This window comes from Salvia hispanica, chromosome 4 (genome assembly GCF_029641045.1).
Source record: "Salvia hispanica isolate PSC_SH4W2 chromosome 4, Shi_PSC_v1, whole genome shotgun sequence".
NCBI classification, from domain to species: Eukaryota; Viridiplantae; Streptophyta; class Magnoliopsida; order Lamiales; family Lamiaceae; genus Salvia; species Salvia hispanica.
Window position 1 is genome coordinate 17745466 of NC_142695.1, and position 22410 is coordinate 17767875.

Genomic DNA, 22410 nt, shown 5'->3' on the forward strand with positions numbered 1-22410 from the left:
CCATTTGTGAGTAGTTTTGCTTAATTCATTTATGCTATGTTTTATAAATATTTACGTCTATAAACAAATAAGTCTAAATTTTCTGTACCTGAATAGTGAAATATGTCTATAAACAAACAACTCAAAAATTTTGTACCCGAATAATGAAATACTACAAGTTTCAGTAGGTGACTTAGTTTTTTCGCAAAAGCTCAATTATCCATAAAATATTCATAACCTTTTCATGAAAAATTAATTTCAATTCAACACTACTTTGTTTGTAAAAAATTCATGTGACTATGTCATTGGTACAAGAATTCTAAAACAAATGAGAGCGCTCTTTAACCGCAAAAATAATCATATTCTAGAAAAATTACTTTCTTAATAAAATTATTCTAATTAAATTTGAGACCTACCCATTTAAAAAATGCTCTCATAGCAATGATACGACCACACGTTTCAAGAGAAGCAACCTATTAGATGCCTATAGTGTGTGAGAGTATAGTACAATAACGCAACAAATCTTTTGTAGGTTGAAGCATTTTAGAAGACCATTCACCCAACAAATCTTATGTAAGGTGAAAGCATGTTAGAAGATAATTCTCATTTCTTTACTAAAACTATGTAAATAGCTATAGTCCTTTTTTTTGTTAACATTACATTCCGCACTTCCCATAATTGCACATCCCAGAAAGAACCTGTGCATTTTACAGTTTGTTCTTTCGGAAACCTGCAACTAGGCGACCTACCAGTTTCCTTTGATGGTTAGGTCGTATACAGCCATCCTGTAAGGTTAAGTATCAACTCCAACTCACTTTTTTGTTGCTCTCTCAACCACCAAAACTGTTCGTTGACATGGGGGCCTCATCTAGGATATCCAGAGCAGGAGGAAGAATGTCAGCAGTCCATTTAAGCATTGGATACTCAGACTGTAAGCTGCAAATATGCATATTATTCTTCAGCAATTCTCAACCCAAGAAAATTGCAGATCAAAAGGTGGCAATCAGATACAGAGAAACAAATTTCGGAAAATTTAAGCTGAAATCTATAATGCACAAAACTACATGGCACTGAATACACTTTATGCATAGTATGTACCATATTAATGTACAAGAATTTGAATTTCTGACAATTGCTAGAAAGTTCTAGTGAGCAAACAGAACCCTGATTTTAGTACAAGGATCATAATTGCTGTGACAAAACATAGCTTAAATTATCATTAGAAAATGGATGTTTATTAGTTTTCCAATTAATGTCGACCCAGTTAGAAGTGAATTGCGTCAGTAACATTTTTGTTGCAGCAGATATCCTCCAGCATCCTATTAGGTTTTTACCCATTCATAGCATTTGTTTCAATTGCAAATAGCAATTTACATGAGACAAACCATTATCTTGAACCATGCTCATCTCTTTTTCAAGAAAGCTAAATGGCAATCTTCCATACAAATAAAAGCTTTCTTCTAATAGAATGAGAGTGAACAACTATATGTTTGAAAGAATAAAAACATTTGATCTAGGCAAGACTACAAGATAGCTTATGTGTTGATCAGATGAAACTATCATAGTACCCCTAGCATGGTTTTCTCGGAATAGTTTACGGCCACTGATTGGGATGAAATTCCATAGACAAAGCACTTAAACTAGTACTCCATATGTGATGTGATAGGATTATTCAAATACCTATTTTTTCCTCTTAAAGATGCATTTTTTGTAAATAAGGTAACAAAAACCATAGTTGCTCTGGCGGCCTGATTTTTGTTCATTAAAATGCGGAACGCAAAGTGCTGGAGGTGCACCTGTCAGTCTGAGACAATTCTATATCATGTTTTTCTTATACTTTTGAAATCAACTTTCAGCAGCTGAATCATAGTTATTAAAGGAGCAAATGCAAACAACCCTAGAGACACACAAGGCACACCTTTTGAACTTTAGGCACAAAATTAAGAAAAATATTGATGATGATAAATTACATGTTAAACCATTGTAGACTTAGAAGTAATGATAGTAAACTTTATTGTCGTTTTGATACTTACATGAATGAATATAGGATGGACTGGTTGGTGCAGTCTGGGGTGTTGACACTGCTCCGGGTGATTTTCTGGGGGAATGGGGAGACAAGTTTCGAGAAGTTGGAGAAGGACTTGGTGAATCATCAGAACCACAATGTTGACAGCCTTGAGCTGCTATGGGTGTGGGAGAAGGAGAACCAGAATTTGGAGATAAAGAATGCTGAGGAGCATTATGTGGCCTGGGTAAAGGTTCATTGGCATAACATGTAGGACATGGTGCTGGGGCATGGTGTGAGTTGGGTGAAAGGCCAGGAGAGTAAGACGGCGCCATAGATGGTCCACTGTGATAATCTATTGATGGAGATGGAGATGGAGATTGAGAAGGTGTGGGTGCGGGTGTGGGTGTGGGTGTGGGTGCGGGTGCGGGTGTGGGTGTAGGTGCGGGTGCGTAAAGAGAGTGATTCAGAAATGAGGACAAACTAATTTCCTTAACTTTTCCAAAAACAGAATGATCAAGCCCAAGGTTTTCCATAGAGGGTGATCCAGTAATTATTTGAGCTAGCTGTCTTAATCTCTCTGGCTGTATAGGAATGTCAGATGCAACTAAAGCTTCAACCATCACCGGCGGATCTTTTGTTGAGCCATGCTTGTTTGTTACTTGTACGTACACCATCTGCATCGAGAAAGATTCTATCAGGCCAGGAGGAAATGGATAACCAAATTCATATCCAATTAGATGAGACCAAACATCAAAGGCTTTTAATTCTAAAGGTAAACTATAAATGGAAATGAAAAATATATCCATGGAAGTCTCAGTTAGAAGAAATTTTAAATCTTTAAATATAAGCAGCAAAGGAATAGAATAAAATTTAAATTGAAAACATAGCAGCCGCAGCAACAACAGTAGTGGGTAGACCAGATTAAGAAAGGATGCATGTATCATCATTCATCCCCTTGTGCAGATTAAAACAACAAAGTTACATACTAACAAGTACCAGTATTCAAGCTAAGGGAATGAAATTCAACTGCTGACCCAGAATTGCAATGGTATTCTAAAGTAGAAATTAGTTTTACCTCATACGGCGTCAGGTGTAATCCCAGTTTTAGTTGTTCTTTCAACACTGGAAGATTTTCTTTGATATCATAAATTGAGCTATTGAGGGTGAAATTGACTAGAGGCAAAGACAGCAAAGGAGTTCTCTCTGGAATTATAGTAACCCCGCCAGGATATTTTAGAATCTCAAATGAAGAAGGTTCTCCAAAAATTGTGGACGTTAACGTCAAATTGTACTGTTGAAGAAACAGATCAATCAATGACAATTTCAACACACTCAATGCCACAGGATTTGTTGTACTATTAATCGGATCAGGAATGAAGCCAAACACCACATCAGTCCAGTTAGATAAGCTATTCCAGTTAGAGGGATCTGCCGGATGCATGGACAGAACAGCAACCTGTAAAAAAATAAGTGATCATCAACAGATCTATTCTTTTCTCTGAACTTGATGGTTGGAAAAACAAGTACTGTATGAAGTAGAAGATTGAGGCCAACCTTAAAGGAAAGGACACCTATTTCCTCATTGATATCATATTCTAGTCTTGAAATATATGGTATAAGTTCAGAAATTGGCTTTTGAAGCTGGAAATATGATTGAACAGTTGCTGAAAATAAGAGCCATAACCATTAGTCAGACAAGGAATGGAGATTTTAAACAAAGCCATCAATAATAAACAACCATTTTCTTCCATGTAAACTCTTGCCCTCTAGAAATATGATAATAAATTCATGTAAGATTCAAGGAAAGAAAAACACAAATAATGTGACACAACATTATAATAACAGTCAAAACTAACTAATCCAACTAACTTTTATAGTAACTACCTTTTCTAAAAGTTATTGCAGTCTTCACAGCTTAATAGATGGTGTAAAAGATGATGCTGCAATCACATTATTACTAACCTGGTCTAGAGCCTAGGCTACACAAATATAACAACTAATAGAAAACCTAAATGGTCCAATTCTACATTTCCAACTCAAATAAAGTATTGTTAGCTTAATTCACAAAGTGCATGGACATTTGAATAAATTATACTCCCTCCGTCTCCGTCCCTTAAAAATAGACAACCTTTGAAATGGCACGGGTTTTAACGAACAATTGGTAAAGTCAAAGAGAGATAGAAAGAAAAGTGATTGGAGTATTGTAAATGGAGAATGGGATCCTCCTCATTAGAGAGAAAAAAGTTTCCTTAAATAGAATTAGTCTATTTTTAAGGGACATCCCAAGATGGCAAATGTGATCTATTTTTAAGGGTCGGAGAGAGTATATACAAGAGAGTAGACTTCAATCATTAGAATAAATAAAATTCTTAAGAAGGCTGCAGTACTGGCAACAGTGTGCCAATCAGGGCATTAAAATCATCAAGTTAGGTACTCCCTGGTCATATTCAAAGATTTCAGCAATAGATTTTATTGTCATTATTCCACAGCCTGGAAAAGAAACATTATGGTTAGCTTGACAATCTACAACTCGACATTCCTAATTTAAGAAACATTTCTCCTGCCTCGAGAAGAGCAGACAGACCATTACTCTGTCTACAAAGACCAGGAGGAACAGATCTTGCATAAAGAACCGATCATGCAAATGCATAAAGAGCACAGTTGCTGCAAGTAACTACGTTCATATAAAGACCTCAATCAAAGTTATCTGTACTGAGTTAGTTGGAGTAAAGCCACATACGTCATACAACTCAATAATTACCAATTTGTTCTACAGTCCAAACAACATGTAAGAGCTGTTATACAGCGAGTTTTCACAGCAACATATTACACATCAGAGGCCAGTTTCTACCTTTGGACTTCACAAGAAATCTGTACACGAACTTATTCCAGTATAAACTATAAGCATATTCAAGTAAAATAAGCTTCAGAACGCTCCAATCACCCGTCAAAAACATCTCTTTTAACAAACACCACGTAAAGAAGCGCCATAACCTCAAATAATTGGCACAAGAGTCCAATTCTAAGTCCAAGCACTACGCGTAAGTACAATTAGAAGCACTATAGGCAGAAATACCAAATCAATTACAGGTTTCTAGCAATTACGAGAAATTCAATTCACCTAATAAAAGAAACCTAATTCTAAAGCAATCACAACATAACTTCCTAAAAACCCCCAATTAAACATGTAGGGATAAGCAATTCACCACTGAGCTTGATTGAGGTCTTAGCATCAAACCCTGGATGCTTGTATCGAAAAGGAAGAACCCCGAAAAGGGCAGAAAAGAAAGCGGCGAGACTGAGCATTAAAACTAGGGCGCATTTGAAGCTGAAGAATCTGGAAACTCCCACCGCACATCTCTGGCAGAGGAAGGTTCTAGAGCTGTGACGAGGCTGCTGCTGCTGCTGCTGTACAATTGGCAGTTGCTGATTAACGGCCTTCCCCATTCCCACCACAGCATCGGTTCGGAGCGACTCTCTCTCTATCTAAGAAATCAAAATTTTATCTCTCTAGAGATTAGAGAAGGGTATGTATGTATGTATCGGCGCAGCGTACACGTAGAGGCAGAGGAAGGGGAGCGGGATGGATTTGTCGTGATTGGGTTGATCTCACTATCAGAGTGAGTTTGTGTGAGAAGAAGATGTGGAGAGAAGAAGTTGGGGTGGGAAGGAGAAAGGGACGGGTGTGCAATGCCAACAAATGCGAACCCAATCTCCCTACCATTAAACGCACTCAATCTAAATGCTTTTTTCATCACTTATTGCTTCATCTATAATTTTACTTTAATCATTTTACTATTCACATATTATATGACTGTGTAACGACTTCAGAAAAGGACTAAAAGAGAAACTTTTTTTGGTTTAAATAAAAGTGGATGTACAGTATTTTTTTTCTATTAGATTAAGAGTATTTACTCACAGACTAAGTGATTATTCATTGAGTTTATTCATTCATAGACACCTCAAAAAAGATATTAGGATAGCTAACTCTAATTATTTGATTAAGAATGGACGAGTCATATGTCTCTCGATCACATTTTTTAGTTAGGAAGTAAGTATATTCTTTGTCCTATCATTATAATTTTTTCCCTTTTACTTTTATATTAGGGGCAGGGCACAACTCCTATAATTATACGTGGTTTCTCATATCTCTCCATAAAATCTCACTTCAAATGACATAATTAGTCAATTGATTAAAAATTTAAAATTCCTAAAAACTACACTAATTATATTTTAAAGAAAACTAAAATACCTAAATTACTTATTCAAGAGCATCCATTCACCTCCCCTTGCACCTCTCGAAGACTATGGAATATCATCGACATATATTGGGCAATCATGGTGCCTAACTTCTTGAACTTGAGAGTGCAGTTGAGGTTGACCACAATGAAAGAGTAGTTATCTAGAAGAGCGTCAAAGGGGTGTTATGTGCTCTGTTAGGTTTGATATACTGAAAAGCATGTTTCAAGCAAGTTTCGCTCGAATAGAATCTTGCTTGTATACATAAAACTCTATAATCCACTTTTAACCCGATTCAGTATTATTCGAGCAGTTTCGCACGAATAGAATCAGTATATTATTACATTGTGTTTGCTTGTGCATTTATAAGATGTTTTACAAACATTTAAATGCATAAGAAGTAAACAAAGTCTAAGTCTTTTGCTTAGTAGACCGGTTGTGGGCGTCGTCCACTTTAAGGTAACACGGTCCGATCTAAGCAATGCTTTGCAAAAGAAAAAGAAGAATTTCACAACCTAGACAGGCTTAGAATACCTATCGTGAAAGGTTGCAATGTCAGTCCGTATATTTCTAAGCCTTACTGAAATAAGATGACATTGGTGTGGTATAGCACTGAACGGATCTAACAGCAAGACGTGTCTTTATGCTATCTACTGAAAGACTAGGTCTTGATAAAATACTATTTCTTAATCTACATATGTTAGCATTGAGCATACGGTATTGATTATGCACTACTTTGACTTATCAAATGGTGCGGGTTTTTCGCAACCCAATAATCCTGATATATTGGGTAGTGGTGATTAATATCTAGCGGTGCTAGGATTGCTATTATGTTGAAACGTGTGCGAGGTGAGTCTCGTTTGATAATGTCCTCAAGAGGAGCTCGAACAAAGTTTTATTATTCGGAAAACTGGTCAGTTGGAGTTTTATCGCTCTATGAATAATAAATAAATGTTTCTTGCTAAGTCCACTCTTGGAATTAATAAGATATTAATTAATTAAGTCCATAGCAGACATTAATTAATTAATGGACATTTGTATCTTAAGCGCGATAAATAAATAATAAACAAATTGGAAACCCGGATTACTTGTAATTTCGGATTTGGATGGGGAGAGTTCAATATTACTTCTGTAGTGGATGCTCGTAATATTCCAATATAAGCTTGTATTAAATTGTGGGTTCAATTTAATTAGTAAAAAGCTAATTGGGGGAGCCCATATCCAAAACCTTCCATAGATCCCTGTCTGGGGCCAAAAGGAATTTAATATAAATAGGAGAATAAAGGAGACATAAATCATTATTATTATTATTACTCATAATTTTCGTTCCCCTCTACCTAGAGGAGTTCGAATTTCTCTCCTAATTGGAGAAGGATTTCTTCTTGTCTTCTTTATTCGAGTCCTAGTATTTTGATAAGATCAGGCCACCCTGATATCGAGATACAGTTCGGGAACCAGAGAGAAGATCTGTGGTCTAGTATCGAAGATCATCACGTGGAGAAGGCGCGAGCAATCGACGATTCTTTGGAGAATCAAATCGGTAACTCTAAACCGTAGAAATCATGTTTAGGATTTATTTTCCATGAGCATGAATTATTTGCGTTCTAGCATGCAATTATCTGTTTAACATGTGAATTGATTAATCGCATAATCGGTCAAATAGATCCTACGTCTGATTTATTTATTTTGTACAAGTCTTCCGCTGTGCAAGGGGCACCAAACCCCAACAATTGGTATCAAAGCCAAGTTTTGGCTCTGATTATGTGGATTAATTTCTTGTTATGTGAATTGCTTGAATGCATGTTTTTCTTCGTTGCGTGGTTGTTGTTAATTTTCAATTAAATCAACATATCGTAATTCGTAAGTACGAGGAAGTCGAATACCGCACGAACTTGTGATATGCCCAAATTCAATGAATTAGGAAATTTAATTCTCCAGAATCAATTCATAGCATACATGTTTGTCTTGTGAGATGATTACGTGCGACAGTAATCATTATATTCATGCACTTGAATTAAATTTGAATGTGCAATCATTACATTTAAGTAATTATTGCATGGAATTCATCTTGCAAAACCTTTTAACGTGCGTGATTCGTAATACCGCGACGATCTGCCGTGAGCGTCGCCGATGGTAACGGAGAGCAGCGCTTTTGGATGCGGACGACGTGGATTGCAGCAGCAGCGCTGTGGCAGGCTGGGCGAAATAGCGAGCTGCCCAGGAGGGCTGCTGGCGGTATCCACGAGCTTCGTCGGCAACGTGCAGTAGCGGGGACTTTCGTGCAGCAGCGCCGGTGCTGCAGAGACGACGTCGCATAAGCGACGACGCAGCAACGCAGGCAGCAGCAACGGAAGTCCGAACTCCACCGACGTGAGGAGTTCTGCACAGCAGTGACGGTCTGATTCGGTGTCGCACAGTGGTGTCGTGTGGCCTAGAACGGTGGTTTGCACGTGTGCAGCACCGGTGGCTGCGGTGACAGCGCAAGGAGCCGAGGAACATCAACCGAGATGGCTGCAGGCGGCTGTGACATCTCCGACCAGCAAGGGCGGTGGTGGCCGTGGATTCAGTGGGAGTCAAACCGAGCCATGCAAGGTTCGGTCAAGATTCTTTCCAAATTTGATTAGGATTTCCAAATCCTTGGATTCAATTTTGCAAATAATTCAAGATTAAAGATTTGAATATATCTTTTGTGGATTTTATATATTATATAAGATTTGATTTTGTATCAAATCATGGATTAATTATAGATTTTATCCTTATTTTATGGATTTGTAGGGATTTAATTCCTAGACGAAAATCCTAATTAAATTTGGATAATGACAATCTAATATTTATCTATATCCTATGGATTAATGTGGATTTATCTCTAGACGAATCCTAGTTGGATTTAGATAATGATAATGTTATTTTATTCTTATCCTATGAGTTTTGAAAGGTTCTCTGGTCTACGCGTGTTCAAATAGGAAATAGTAGGTTCCCTAGATCCAACAAGTCCACCAGATCACTCGGTCTAGGAACTCGTGGGTCGCGAGGAATCCCGGTCGTCGGACACACAGAGCACTTTTTCTTTCAAAATACCCTCAACCACTTTACTAAACCTAGTATAGGGAAGTAGGGATCGATCCCACAGAGAAGGATGCGTAATACTCATGTTCAAGGATTTGGGAGTGTTTTTGGTGTTGGCTGCTGCCACGCATTTTCTTGGGTTGAGGAAAATCAAAATTAACTTGACTTGGGAACCTACTGTGGGGACCATGTCTGAAAAAGCAAGGTACGACTGAAAAGTTGGCAGAATCCAACCTCAGACGCTAAATCCACTCCGGATCCAAGCGTCCGACATGAACTCCAAACAGCAGAAACTCTCCATCACGTCAGATGTTTTTTTTTTTTTTTAAAAGAACTTCGAATACTCAAACAACCACAGATCTGTCACCAAATTTCACATCAAACACCTCAACATCAAAATAAACAGAGATCGACATAACAATTGAAGAAATAAGCTAACAGCAGAGAGATTTATGCAAAATGACTTGAAATTTAACCGCTAAACGCAGATCCACGAACGGTAAAACAATTAAGCATCATCAACATCAAGGTCGACTCCCAAAAGTGAAGTTCGACGGTGAAAACAAGCAAAACAACTGAAATTAAAGGTAATTGTATCTTCGCCCTCACTCGGACGGTGTTGCCAAACACGAGATTTTCTAGAAAGTACCCTTCCGATCACGACCACCCCAGATCCATTCCCAAGTGTGTGTAAAGTGTGTGAGCTAAGAAGAGTGAAAAAAAACTCTCCCTTTTGCGTTGCATGCTCTTCTATATATATAGGCGTTTGAGTGGGCCCAGCGAGGTATAGATAAAACTTTGTTGCCCTCAGCTGTAGACTCCTCTGTCACGCCAATTTTCCTTGTAAATCCTGCTCACTTCGTTCCTTTCCTTCGCTAGACCATCTCCTTCAGTACTTCCTTGATCTAGCGATTTTCTTCACACACCTGGCTTAGGAAACGTGTTAGACCCAGCAAATTATAACATTTTTCGCACATTACCGATGCATGAAATTAGCCTTATCAAGTTTATATGAATTTATTCATAGATAAGTTCTAGATGGATTTGGATAGTGATAATATAATATTTTATTCTTATCTATAGATTTATATGGATTTGTTCCTAGATAAATCTTGGATAGATTTGAATAATTATAATATAATATTATTTAATTCTATGGATTTATATGGATTTACTCCAAGTTAAATCCTAGATGGATTAGGATTAATATTAATATTGATTTATTTTATCCTATGGATTTGAATAGATTTAATTCTATTAAGACAAATCTTAGATGAATTAAAATAAGTATTAATCCTAATTATCCTTATCTTTTGGATTTATATCCTAGATAGATTAGGATAAAGATGATATATAAGAAATCCTTAATTAATTGGATTTAGATAAATTTATTTATCTAAGAAATCCTAAGAAATGTTTGATATATTCTGGATGTCTATTCTAAATAGAATTAAGATTTGTATAAACCTTGGTTGATAGGATTTTATTTTTATCTTATGGATAATGATGGAATTGTTTCTATCTAGTAATATCCTAGTACCATTTAAATAATGATAATCCTAGATCAACGTTATCTTGAATCGTAGGATTTGATTTTATCAAAATAAAATCTTGAATAATCCTAAATGGATTTAGATAGTTAACTCTATCTTGATAAATCCTAAATAAATTTGGATAATTGTTATCCAATATAAAACTTAATTATTTAATTGATTCTCCCTTGACTAGATTAAATAATTGCCGATAATTATCATGTGTGTTAAAATGTCATGCATTAAATAGATTTATCTGTTTATTTGGTGTTTATCTATTTTAAGTGGATTATCTGCTTTATCTGCTTATGTGATAATTATGCAAAAACCATACAAAATATCTAAGTGATGATTACAACAAGTGCGTTGTATACGGTCTCCATCGGTTGGACTGCCAAATTTTGTGAAGCTGATTTTCTAATATTATCGCCACCTATAAATAATCCTACGAAAACAGTAAGTTCATAAGGGCGGACTTCTCACATAATAAATAGAATGAACTAGAAAGTGGTTCCCAATATTATTGCCACCTGCAAAGTGGGGACAATAATCCTAAGGAACTGCGAGTTTCAAGGTTCAATCAGAATTTATGAGATAGCTTGGTTTTGTTATCAGCACATGAACATTGTTATGGGAGTGTGTTGTAGAAATAAAATTCTATAATGCTAAATCTGATGGTCGTGCTTATGCAGCATTAGGCGTGTTGACCTCCAAAGGAGGAAGATATTGATGCGTCGGTGTTGTGACCAATAAAATTGTCAAAGTTTTAATGCGTATTAACCTCCAAAGGAGGATACAATTTATTAATTTTATTGTTGTAAGATATATAATTGTTTTGTGGTTATTTGTGATTATATATTGAGCATGAGTATGTGATAATAAGTTTATTTGTCAAATCTTCATTATGTCATCTAATATTTGTCTGCGATCCTTAAAGAAACAAAACTCGAATGCCTAAATTATGTAGACCGGAAACGAAAATGGATAAAATTCTCATCGCTGAAAGCTTGGAGTTTATACTCAATGATTCATGTCCTCCATTTCCTCGACATAATTCCACGAAGAATGTTCGAGAATGCATTATGCATGTACTTGACAAGCTCTTTGAGGAATAAGGTCAAGCTATTTTCCTTTAAGTAGCTCGACAAGTCTTGGTTAATGACGATGAAAGATGGATATCAATAGAATCTGTCAAGATGATTCGATTGGAATATCCTAGAGTGACAGAATGTTTTGAGGATCTTTTGATCACTCAAATAGTTTCTGACACAAGTCATCACCTAAATTAACAAGAAATGACTATAAGAAGGTTTAACTGAAAAGTAGAAAATCTTTAGAATAATAGTCGTTGTGTTACTATTAGAGGAAAGTAACATGATAGATGACGAATTCATAAAGGCTGCATTTTTCTTAAATCCTAGTTCATTTGAACAAAAGACTAGATATGGAAATGGGAGAGTCTGGATTGTCATCAAAGTTTGTTTAAAGCGAGAAAAGATGCTTTGTGAGTTGGATTGACCTATTTTATAGAAGGACAATGACTTACATGACAATGCAACTTCTAGGTAAGGGATCTTGATCCAGTTAGGTTTTTATTGCAGTGGGAGCTATTAATGCTCAACTATTGTTTTATGGTTGATGCTTAAGGCATCATAGTATTAAAATAATATAAGTGCAACAAGGTTGAGTATTCAACAACACATCAACTTCTTAATCATTGAATGATAAAGTATTTATGGCTCTTAGCCTTAAGGCCAAGAAAATACTTAGAAATTGTTCGAACTGTCTAGACTATCAAGATTTTAATATTTCGTTAAATAGCTTGAGAGTTGAGAAAGTCTATTTGATGCACTATGAGTTAGAATCATTTGATTTTTCAAGAGATTCAGAATACTTATAGAAGTGCAACATAGAAAGACTAGCAAGTCTTAATGGTTTACACCATAAGGAGACAAGCAAAGGGTTATGATCAGTAGCGGGAGTCTAATCTCCATTGACGAATCCAAGCATTCATCTAATGAATGAGATAGTTATGTAAGAAGGAATCGGAGTCTTTCTAAAACAAGTTTGATTATGTGATGAGTTGTACTCATTAAAATCTTATCATTGATGGGATAAACATTAAAGAAACTACCAACATCAGTACCTTCTACAAAACACGAGCTGTGGACTAGAGCGTCTCTAGTCTAGCACATCTCAAGGTGTAATGTTGTTCCAACACGTGTTGGAAAAGTGTCCAAGAAATTGGAGTTGTGTACTGAGGCATGTTTTAAGGTTTTTCCCAAATGATGTAAGGTTATAAGTTCTGTAATCTTCAAAAATATAATTCTTGTATGAAGATCTAGAGATGAACTACAAGCCTAACAGCGTGATAACTCTCAAAATAAAGAGAGAGATATCGGATTTTCCACATTACCAAGAAGTCATACCATTAGAAACTTTTGCACTAATAAAATCAACTTCAGTACCTAAGATTGTAAGAATCATCTCGTAGTGGGAGCGTTCCACTGGAACACAACAAGTTCATGGGTCTAAGAGTGTCGTAAGACTCAGTCTTAGATCAACTTGAACATAATCCCTTTAACTACAATGTAGTATTGGTTCATTTGGATATTCATCCTTGAAAAGGTGATAGATTTCAAACTACAATTTAAGATAGACAACATGTTTTACAAGACTTGCAAAACTACCTATAGGCTGTGTCAGTCAGTGGGAGCTAGTATATTTGCAAGTGTAAATATGGATCTCAAAAGGCTAGACAATGATAATGGGTTATGCCCAAAGAGAATTATCTTCTCGCTATCGTTGTGCCAGGATTTATTCGATCATATTGTCTATTAGAACTTACATAAATTAGAATCTATGTATTATGATTGTCAAGACAGCCTTCTATAAATAGAAGTCTTGAGGAAATCATCTACTAGAACATTCTAATGGGATATGTAATTAAGGGCAATAAACGCATGATTGGAAGCTTATATAGACCTTTGTGGTCTTAGGCAAGCATCTAAATCAGAGTATATGTGTTTTATTAAAATTGTCAAATATTTGGTATTTGACTTATGTCCTTAACAGTGCTATAAGCACAAGGAAGTTGAAAGTGCATTACATATGGTATTATTGGTACTCTACGATGATGAAATCTACAAAAGTTGCAAACAACTAAGATTGGCATCTGGCGCAGGAAACTGGTTGTATACCCAGTTTATGATAAATGATCTAAGAGAAACTAATTACATTCTTAGTATCTAAGTCCTTTTAAGATGCTAGAAAGAATGTTGACATTCTCTTAGGAATCATATATCTACACATTGCTTGGAACATTTAAGCATTAGAAATTCCATGAAAAGGTTTAAACCTCTCAAGATGGAATTGTCTTGTCTCTAGTCAAGTGTCGTTTGACGCTTAGTGAGATCAAGAATTATGAGACTAGTTTCGGAGATAGTTGTCTCATGTATGCTATAGTGTGTACTAAGTTTGATATTAGTTGTGCTTATGCATAGCAAGTATATATCATATTAACCATGGCAAAGGATTTTGATTGAGGTAATGAATATACCCTATTGCTTGAGAAAGACTAGTAACTATATTCTAGTTTACCAGTCATTCATGTAATGTCCTTGGGGTTACACTGTCTTAGTTTTATGACTAATCAGTGATCGAGTAAGTCATCCTCTGAATATGTGTTTATCTTAGGAATATCTTCCTAATAGCTTTAATCGTAAGTTTGAGTATGCCTATGAGTATTATTTTTTACTACTCTAGTGAAGGCTAACCCAAGGGACACACGAGTTTATTAAGCTAAGCAATCACATATGGGGATGAAATTAATTAAAGATCAAGTGCGCAGCAAAGACATTATGGTGAAAAAGATATTATCAGAGAACAACCAAGCAGATTTTTCTTTCACTTGTGAAATGAATGGTAGTTCGATATATCTAGTATCAATACCTGCTTTGTGTATAAGTGGGAGAGTTTTTGACAGTGGGTATACTCGAAAGCATGTTTTGAGTATAAGTGGGAGATTGTTAGGTTTGGTATATTGAAAAGCATGTTTCGAGCAAGTTTCGCTCGAATAGAATCTTGCTTGTATACGTAAAACTCTATAATCCACTTTTAACCCGATTCAGTATTATTCGAGCAGTTTCGCACGAATAGAATCAGTGTATTATTACATTGTGTTTGCTTGTGCATTTATAAGATGTTTTACAAACATTTAAATGCATAAGAAGTAAACAAAGTCTAAGTCTTTTGCTTAGTAGACCGGTTGTGGGCGTTGTCCACTTTAAGGTAACACGGTCAGATCTAAGCAATGTTTTGCAAAAGAAAAAGAAGAATTTCACAACCTAGATAGGCTTAGAATACCTATCGTGAAAGGTTGCAATGTCATTCCGTATATTTCTAAGCCTTACTGAAATAAGATGACATTGGTGTGGTATAGCACTGAACGGATCTAACAACAAGACGTGTCTTTATACTATCTACTGAAAGACTAGGTCTTGATAAAATACTATTTCTTAATCTACATATGTTAGCATTGAGCATACGGTATTGATTATGCACTACTTTGACTTATCAAATGGTGCGGGTTTTTCGCAACCCAATAATCCTGATATATTGGGTAGTGGTGATTAATATCTAGCGGTGCTAGAATTGCTATTATGTTGAAACGTGTGCGAGGTGAGTCTCGTTTGATGATGTCCTCAAGAGGAGCTCGAACAAAGTTTTATTATTCGAAAAACTGGGCAGTTGGAGTTTTATCGCTCTATGAATAATAAATAAATGTGTCTTGCTAAGTCCACTCTTGGAATTAATAAGATATTAATTAGTAAAAAGCTAATTGGGGGAGCCCATATCCAAAACCTTCCATAGATCCTTGTCTGGGCCCAAAAGGAACTTAATATAAATAGGAGAATAAAGGAGACATAAATCATTATTATTATTACTCATAATTTTCGTTCCCCTCTACCTAGAGGAGTTCGAATTTCTCTCCTAATTGGAGAAGGATTTCTTCTGTCTTCTTTATTCGAGTCCTAGTATTTTGATAAGATCAGTCCACCCTGATATCGAGATACCGTTCGGGAACCAGAGAGAAGATCCGTGGTCTAGTATCGAAGATCATCACGTGGAGAAGGCGCGAGCAATCGACGATTCTTTGGATAATCAAATCGGTAACTCTAAACCGTAGAAATCATGTTTAGGATTTATTTTCTGCGAGCATGAATTATTTGCGTTCTAGCATGCAATTATCTGTTTAACATGTGAATTGATTAATCGCATAATCGGTCAAATAGATCCTACGTCTGATTTATTTGTTTTGTACAAGTGTTCCGCTGTGCAAGGGGCACCAAACCCCAACAATCATCCTTGTACCCTTCCTTCCCCTTGGTTTTTCTCTTCACTACTTTAGTCCCCATAGGACGACTTTCAATGTCGGGGGATGAGACAGAGTGGAGATTCTCCTCGATTTCCATATTCATATTTTTAAGAATGTCGATAAAATTATGGCCGCTTTGCCACATCTTCGGGGTGTTGACCATGATGTCAGCCGAATTTGCTCACGAGACAGAATCGTCCCAAAATGCCATGATGTTAATTAAGATGTTTTAAGTTCACTTGAAGCAAGATAAGATTTGTTTTCCCTTCTCTCAAAGAGATGAGACGTCCGTTCCGATGACATCAATGCTTGATGTGTTACAATACATACTATGTAATGTGATAATGGTTAGTTGCATATCCTGGGCATGATGTAGCTGCATTCACAATAGTACATTCTATGTGTGGGAATTCTGTTTTATATCATTTATGCAACTCTATCCTATGCTCATGGGGGCTGTCTGATGGCTAGCTTAGTTCCCTCCATAGCCATGAGACTAGTCCTTACTAGGAAACATAACCGAGCTGCGATACTTATTTCTACCTCGACACACACATGCATTGAGCACGAAAATTTTCTGGCCATGTTCATGAAGCACGTGAGATTCTGCTGCAAACTTGATCTGATCTACTCAGCACAAATTCACATTGTTCAAAAGTATTCAGATTCCCTTCCTTTTCTGAATTAGCATCAGTTCAAATTTACGGTTCAAGAGGCTCTATAAAGACAAATTACATTATAAAAAGAGGTGGCAATTAATATTTCAAACCTAACAAAGCTGAAGAGAGATTAAAAATCTGCAGAAGCTACAATATTCTTTACATAATACTCACGAGTGAGTGAATAATTAACATGTGATAAACAAATTAATCAGCAATTACAATGTACTTAAATTACAAGATGCAAGTTTTTCATCCATATTCCTGAGCTATCCTATAATAGTATTATCATACATCTCTTGAATCAATGGATCATGGAATATCAAATGTGCATGTGCAAATGTTTAAAAGTAACAGCTAACCAATTTCCTACTTGTGAACTTTTTATGATATTGGCAATTGGAGGCAAGGTAAGGCAACTATATCATCCCTTGATTCACCTCTCTATTCCTTCCCCTCCTTCCAGAACGCCCCAGGACGACTCTACTTTGGCGACGTAGGCGTCCAACCAGAGACGAACCACCGTTCTCATCATTTTCGTTTCCTATATCATCATCGTTTTCACTATCTTGATCAGAATACTCTAATTCATCTATTGTGTTGTGGCGATGCAATCTCACAGAGCCTCTATCAAGTGCGCCGTTGGTGTTGGAGCCTCTCTCTTGTCGTCTATTTGATCCGTCATTGCCTGCAGAACCAAAGGCCTGCAGAAAGAGGAACATAGACATCAAATTCTGATTAACGCCAACTCCCATGCCCTCATTCTGCTCCATGGCATTAATATCAGACCCCTCCTCCTCTTCATCTGAATCAGACTCATATTGACCTCCTCCTTCTATCACATAATCACCAAAAAACACTGCTCCTGGCATTGATGATCTTATGGTACTCATCACATCTTCTCTCTCTCGGTCACGCTCCATCCTCCTCCACTTCTGTTCTAGTGTGGGATCCACTACTCTTGGCTTTGCAGAAGGGTGGTCCGCCTTCACATGTTTCCGCAGCTCTTTGAATGTCCCCACAAATGTACAATTTTCCTGCATACAACTTCGTTTATTGGCATTGAGTTGCTCTCGCGCAGGCTCTACAACAGTCCAACCCTTCACCTGTCCCCTGCAAAGAGGACATGCAAGCTCTGCAGCATCGCCACTGTCCGCTGAGTGAGCAGAAAATGGACCAATAACTTGACTATCAAGTGAATCGTGAACCGAATGGCTGTCAGATGGTGCTGCTTTTGCATAGGCCTTTTTGTATTGGTCAAGGCAGTTCGAATAACGAAAACTTGTCCCGCACATGTAAGGACGACACCCTTTGTCATGGGAGGAGCACAAGAGAAGGACAGCATTGTGAGGACATTCCATGCACACTGAGCATGTAGCATCTTCCCAGTCTTTTTTAATTACCTTGGAGCAAGTGTCTTCCTTTTGTTTGTGCGATGGTAGGGGGTATGGTGTTTCCCTGCACTGCCGTGAAGCAATCCGGCGTCGACCTCTTGTACCTTTTGCCATTTCCTGAACAACACCCGCCAACGTAGGAATCTTATCAAACACAATAAATCACATCATTATTAAGTCAAAGGCAGCGGATCATGAAAAATTCGAACTACAGCAGGTTATGTATAAACACAATCAAATCGCCAACACCAAACACGTGGGTATAAGTTTATTCTTTTTTTCTCACCCCATTAAAATTGAGTTTATAAGCAAGCATATAAACAGGGTAAATATATCCAGCAACCAAAGCCTTTATTTACAAATTAATGCATTAAATATAGTGTTAAAATTTGTTGCATGAGCAGAATTTTTTTTTATAAAGAGGCCTTATGCTATCAATTCCAATATGTGCACCAATTAAAGCATGCAACCAAAGGCAAGTAGATATAAAAAAAGCCCAACTGCAAGTAAGTCAAGTTGCATATGAATCATGATGGAGGAAGCAGTCAGTATAAGATAACATAAGATCAAAATCCACAATTAACCACTGAGAAACGAAAGTAGAACATAAGATCTGGTGAAAGTTGCCAATCAATAAAGTGATAAAAAAAAAATTACTATCATTAAGTAAAAATCCCTGCAGAAGAGATTCTTTCAAATATTCTCAGTAAGTGAACGAAATGACCAGGTAACCAGTGAGCGTCCTGGAGAATTTAAGCTAAATGTAAATTATGAGATGAGAGAATATGAAACTCTATTACTACCACACTCAATTCAATACATCTAAATAGTACCATTACCTTGGCTCACTCCAAAAATGACACCCAACAAAATATAGAGCAAACAAGAAAGAATTGTAGGTGCAGTGCAGCAATTCCTAATCAAAACTTGTATGAAGAAAACATGAAAAATGTATAAACTTATGAAAATATCCAACCAAAATAACATGTCAATTATGGGAAGGGAAATCAATCACAATTCACAAAAGCACGACTCCTAGTCTCCTGCCAAAATCAAAACAAGCACAGGACAATTTCCAATACCTCCAACTCAGCATCAGTGCACAAAATAAATTATAGAAAATGCACGTATGTAAAAAATGTCATGGTATAAAGTATCCTTCTCATAACCAACTCTAACTTAATCAAAATTTGAAGATCACAACATCTTGTAAATGCATTAGTTGAAAGAAAGAATGGCGTCACTACCAACTGCCACTTCTGTTAATTTTAGCAAACATAGTTCATAGAAACTTCTCAAAAACTAAAACCTCATTTACCCAACAACATAAGCACAAAATTCACGACCCAATTTCATCCAAACCAGATCTTACACTGTTGGAAAAATCACAATTTATTAGAACGTCATCAATAGCTAAACAGAATTACCAATTCAAATAATAAAGGGAGCAGTCTCAATTTGCACAGAATTCAAAACCAGAATTCAGCCACAAAAGAGAAGAACAAACCCACCTCGTTATCCACAAAGCAAATCTGGATCCTAGTTGAAGAATTATTGGCGGAGACCAAAATGCGCATCCACTATATTTATATACGCGCAAAAACAAAATTCGACCTTCAGAAAATAAAATATCACTACATCAATCACGATTCAGATTCACATATACATACATATATACATACACAGCGTTATTTTATGAAAGGGAGATTCGGATAACATGCTAAGTAGATACCTAAAGGCCAAAACACGAAACAACGTGCCACAAGCTCGGAATCACGCGATGCGACAGATAAGGCTATTGAATTTTTTTTACAGAAGCTCAACTCAATCGATCGCTCATCAATAAATTATTAGATTAGAAAAATCTATAAACTAATACAGCAGAAAATAATATTTAATCAGTAAATCAATAAAGGCACCAAAGCACATGCTCCACGACGATTTAACCATAAATTAACATCACAGATTCCCCAGTTAATCACGCCTACAGTGAAAATTACGCTGCAAAATATTTATGAAAAAATGATAAATTAGCAGGAAATGCTTACCGAAGAATTTTCTCGTAATTGGTGGATTCTTCTAATACTTTTAAAAAAGAAAAAAAAATGCAGCTATACAAAAATTATAGAGCTTAGAGAGAGAGGGTTGGTGTGCATCTGAGAGATCGAGGGGATATCAGAATTCAGAGGGCGGCCATTTCTCCAAGCTTTCAATTACTGCTTAAAAATTCCAATCACTAAATAATTAATTACAGAAATGGGCTGAAAACATATTTGAGAGTGTTGTATGTTAATATTGATAAAAGAAAACGGATTGTTATTAAAGTAACCGATACCTTTATTAAATAATGTTTTATTTACTTATTTTATGAACGTGGAGCAACTTAATATAATTTCTTTCGGTAATTATTTTTAATTTAGGATATATAAATATATATACAGGGCTTCATAGTCGATACATATCTTAATTTATTAGTTACCCTAATAATTTTGAGAGATTTCGGAAAAAAGGGTTCATTTCGCTGACCTTTCGAAATAAGGGATTAATTTCGTTGACCTTTTAAAATATGGGTACGAGGTATGCGAATTTTTCGAAAGAAGGGATTTTCGATTTTTTATGCATTTTCTCTTCTTTTTAAGGATTATTTCATTCCTAACATTTATTAATTGACCAAATTACCCTCTACAAATTTTAACACAATTTATAAAAAATCACCCCAACCAACCCCCACCCCCGCCCCCAAACTGCACGCCTCTTTTCACAAACTGCCCCATCCTGTTCTCTCCTCCATGGCAGCGTTTGTAAGGTACAAAAAATACACAGATATACAAACTTTTGAGAGCTCAAATCGACAACGCTTCCGCCTTTGAGAGCTCCAATTTCTTCTCTCCTCAATCTCGCTCCAGCCAATCTCCAGAAACTCAACCGCCATTGTTAAATCTGTCCCGATCCTCAGAAATTCCAGCCTGATCTCCGGCCAAATTGAGCGCGGATTCCGCTCCGGCGTGATCGAGAGGAATTTCATCTCTGGCCCCTCAGAGAATCAGTAAGATCAGCAGCGGCAGAGGTACAAGCCCAAATCAAAGAAATGGGTTTTAATCTAGAATTTCAAGGAAATTGTGTCCAATTCTTTCAAGGATTTCTCTAGAGAATTGAGAAGTAATCACAATCAGGAATTCATGATCATCAAAATATAGAGCCCCAAAATCACATTCAATCAAGTAGTAGTAATAGCAGGAACAGCAGCACGATCACGAGCCACAATTTAAGCACAGATATGAGCTTGATTGATGAAAATGAAGACGTTGGGGATGAGACCGGTGAAATCGGAGGGGACTGAAATGGGTTATGTGCTGCGAGTTAGATTGGCTTCATTCTTCACCGGCGCGGCACTGGCATCCGCCGCCGGTCTCTATTATCTCCAGAAGGATTACGCAATTGCCCACCACGCCATCTCTCAACAGATAGATAACACTTACAAGTCACTGGACGAACGTGTGTCGGCATTGGAGCAGTTGAAAGCAGATGAGGCACCAAAGGCTGTGGAAGCTGCTGACTCTGCCTAATTGAATGAGGTTTTTCGTAGCAACAATGCATTGTAACAGTTCTATCCAGAGAGAAAAAGATGACTTTTTTTTATAAATTGTGCTAAAAAAATTTCGAGGATAATTTGGTCAATTAATAAATATTATGAACGAAATAATCTTTAAAAAGAAGAGAAAATGCATAAAGAATCGAAAATCCCTCATTCTGAAAAATTCGCATGCCTCGGATTCATATTTCGAAAGGTCAACGAAATTAATCCCTCATTTCGAAAGGTCAGCGAAATTAACCCCTTTTTTCCGAAATCTCTCAATAATTTTATGTAGAGGTCTTACATCATTTTTTAACGCATTTTTCATTCTAGAAACATCCATAATCTACTATATTTTCACTTAAATATTTGTGGATCCAGTATTTTTTTAATTTTTTTATTTAATTTTTTTAAAAACATTTTTTTCCACACAGATTAAAATGTACTCCCTCCGTCCCCTATTAAGAATCACATTTTTGGTCCGTCTTCAATTAAGAGTCACACTACATTTTTACCATAAATGGTAAGTAGGTCCCACATTCCACTAACTCAATTCACTCACATTTTATTATAAAACCAATA

The 22410-nt window shown here is 36.5% G+C and overlaps 3 protein-coding genes across 9 annotated transcripts; 1 reads left to right on the forward strand and 2 right to left on the reverse strand.

Moving 5' to 3' along the window:
• Positions 1–566: 566 nt before the first annotated feature.
• LOC125195986 (uncharacterized) lies at positions 567–5705 on the reverse strand. Of its 2 annotated transcripts, none has more exons than XM_048094307.2 (5): positions 5194–5705; positions 3542–3651; positions 3063–3443; positions 2013–2661; positions 567–847 (listed from the first exon to the last, which is right to left on the reverse strand). In XM_048094307.2, the coding sequence occupies exons 1-5, from the start codon at positions 5432–5434 to the stop codon at positions 810–812; spliced, it is 1419 nt and encodes a 472-aa protein (XP_047950264.1). In that variant the 5' UTR covers positions 5435–5705; the 3' UTR covers positions 567–809. The 2 variants fall into 2 exon arrangements, with proteins under 2 accessions (XP_047950264.1, XP_047950263.1); XM_048094306.2 differs by having other exon boundaries at positions 567–915; positions 5194–5703.
• An 11332-nt stretch (positions 5706–17037) lies between these two features.
• Positions 17038–20539, reverse strand: LOC125196042 (uncharacterized). Of its 6 annotated transcripts, none has more exons than XM_048094392.2 (3): positions 20303–20539; positions 19766–19868; positions 17038–18398 (listed from the first exon to the last, which is right to left on the reverse strand). In XM_048094392.2, exons 2-3 carry the CDS (start codon positions 19829–19831, stop codon positions 17280–17282), a joined length of 1185 nt encoding a protein of 394 aa, XP_047950349.1. In that variant the 5' UTR covers positions 19832–19868; positions 20303–20539; the 3' UTR covers positions 17038–17279. The 6 variants fall into 6 exon arrangements, with proteins under 6 accessions (XP_047950349.1, XP_047950351.1, XP_088913736.1 ...); XM_048094394.2 differs by having other exon boundaries at positions 17038–18371; positions 20303–20537; XM_089057610.1 differs by lacking the exon at positions 20303–20539 and adding an exon at positions 19987–20283.
• Positions 20540–21348: 809 nt separating this feature from the next.
• On the forward strand, positions 21349–21897 carry LOC148927382 (uncharacterized). Its single transcript, XM_089069619.1, has one exon. The coding sequence runs from the start codon at positions 21545–21547 to the stop codon at positions 21818–21820; it is 276 nt and encodes a 91-aa protein (XP_088925745.1). The 5' UTR covers positions 21349–21544; the 3' UTR covers positions 21821–21897.
• Positions 21898–22410: the final 513 nt, after the last annotated feature.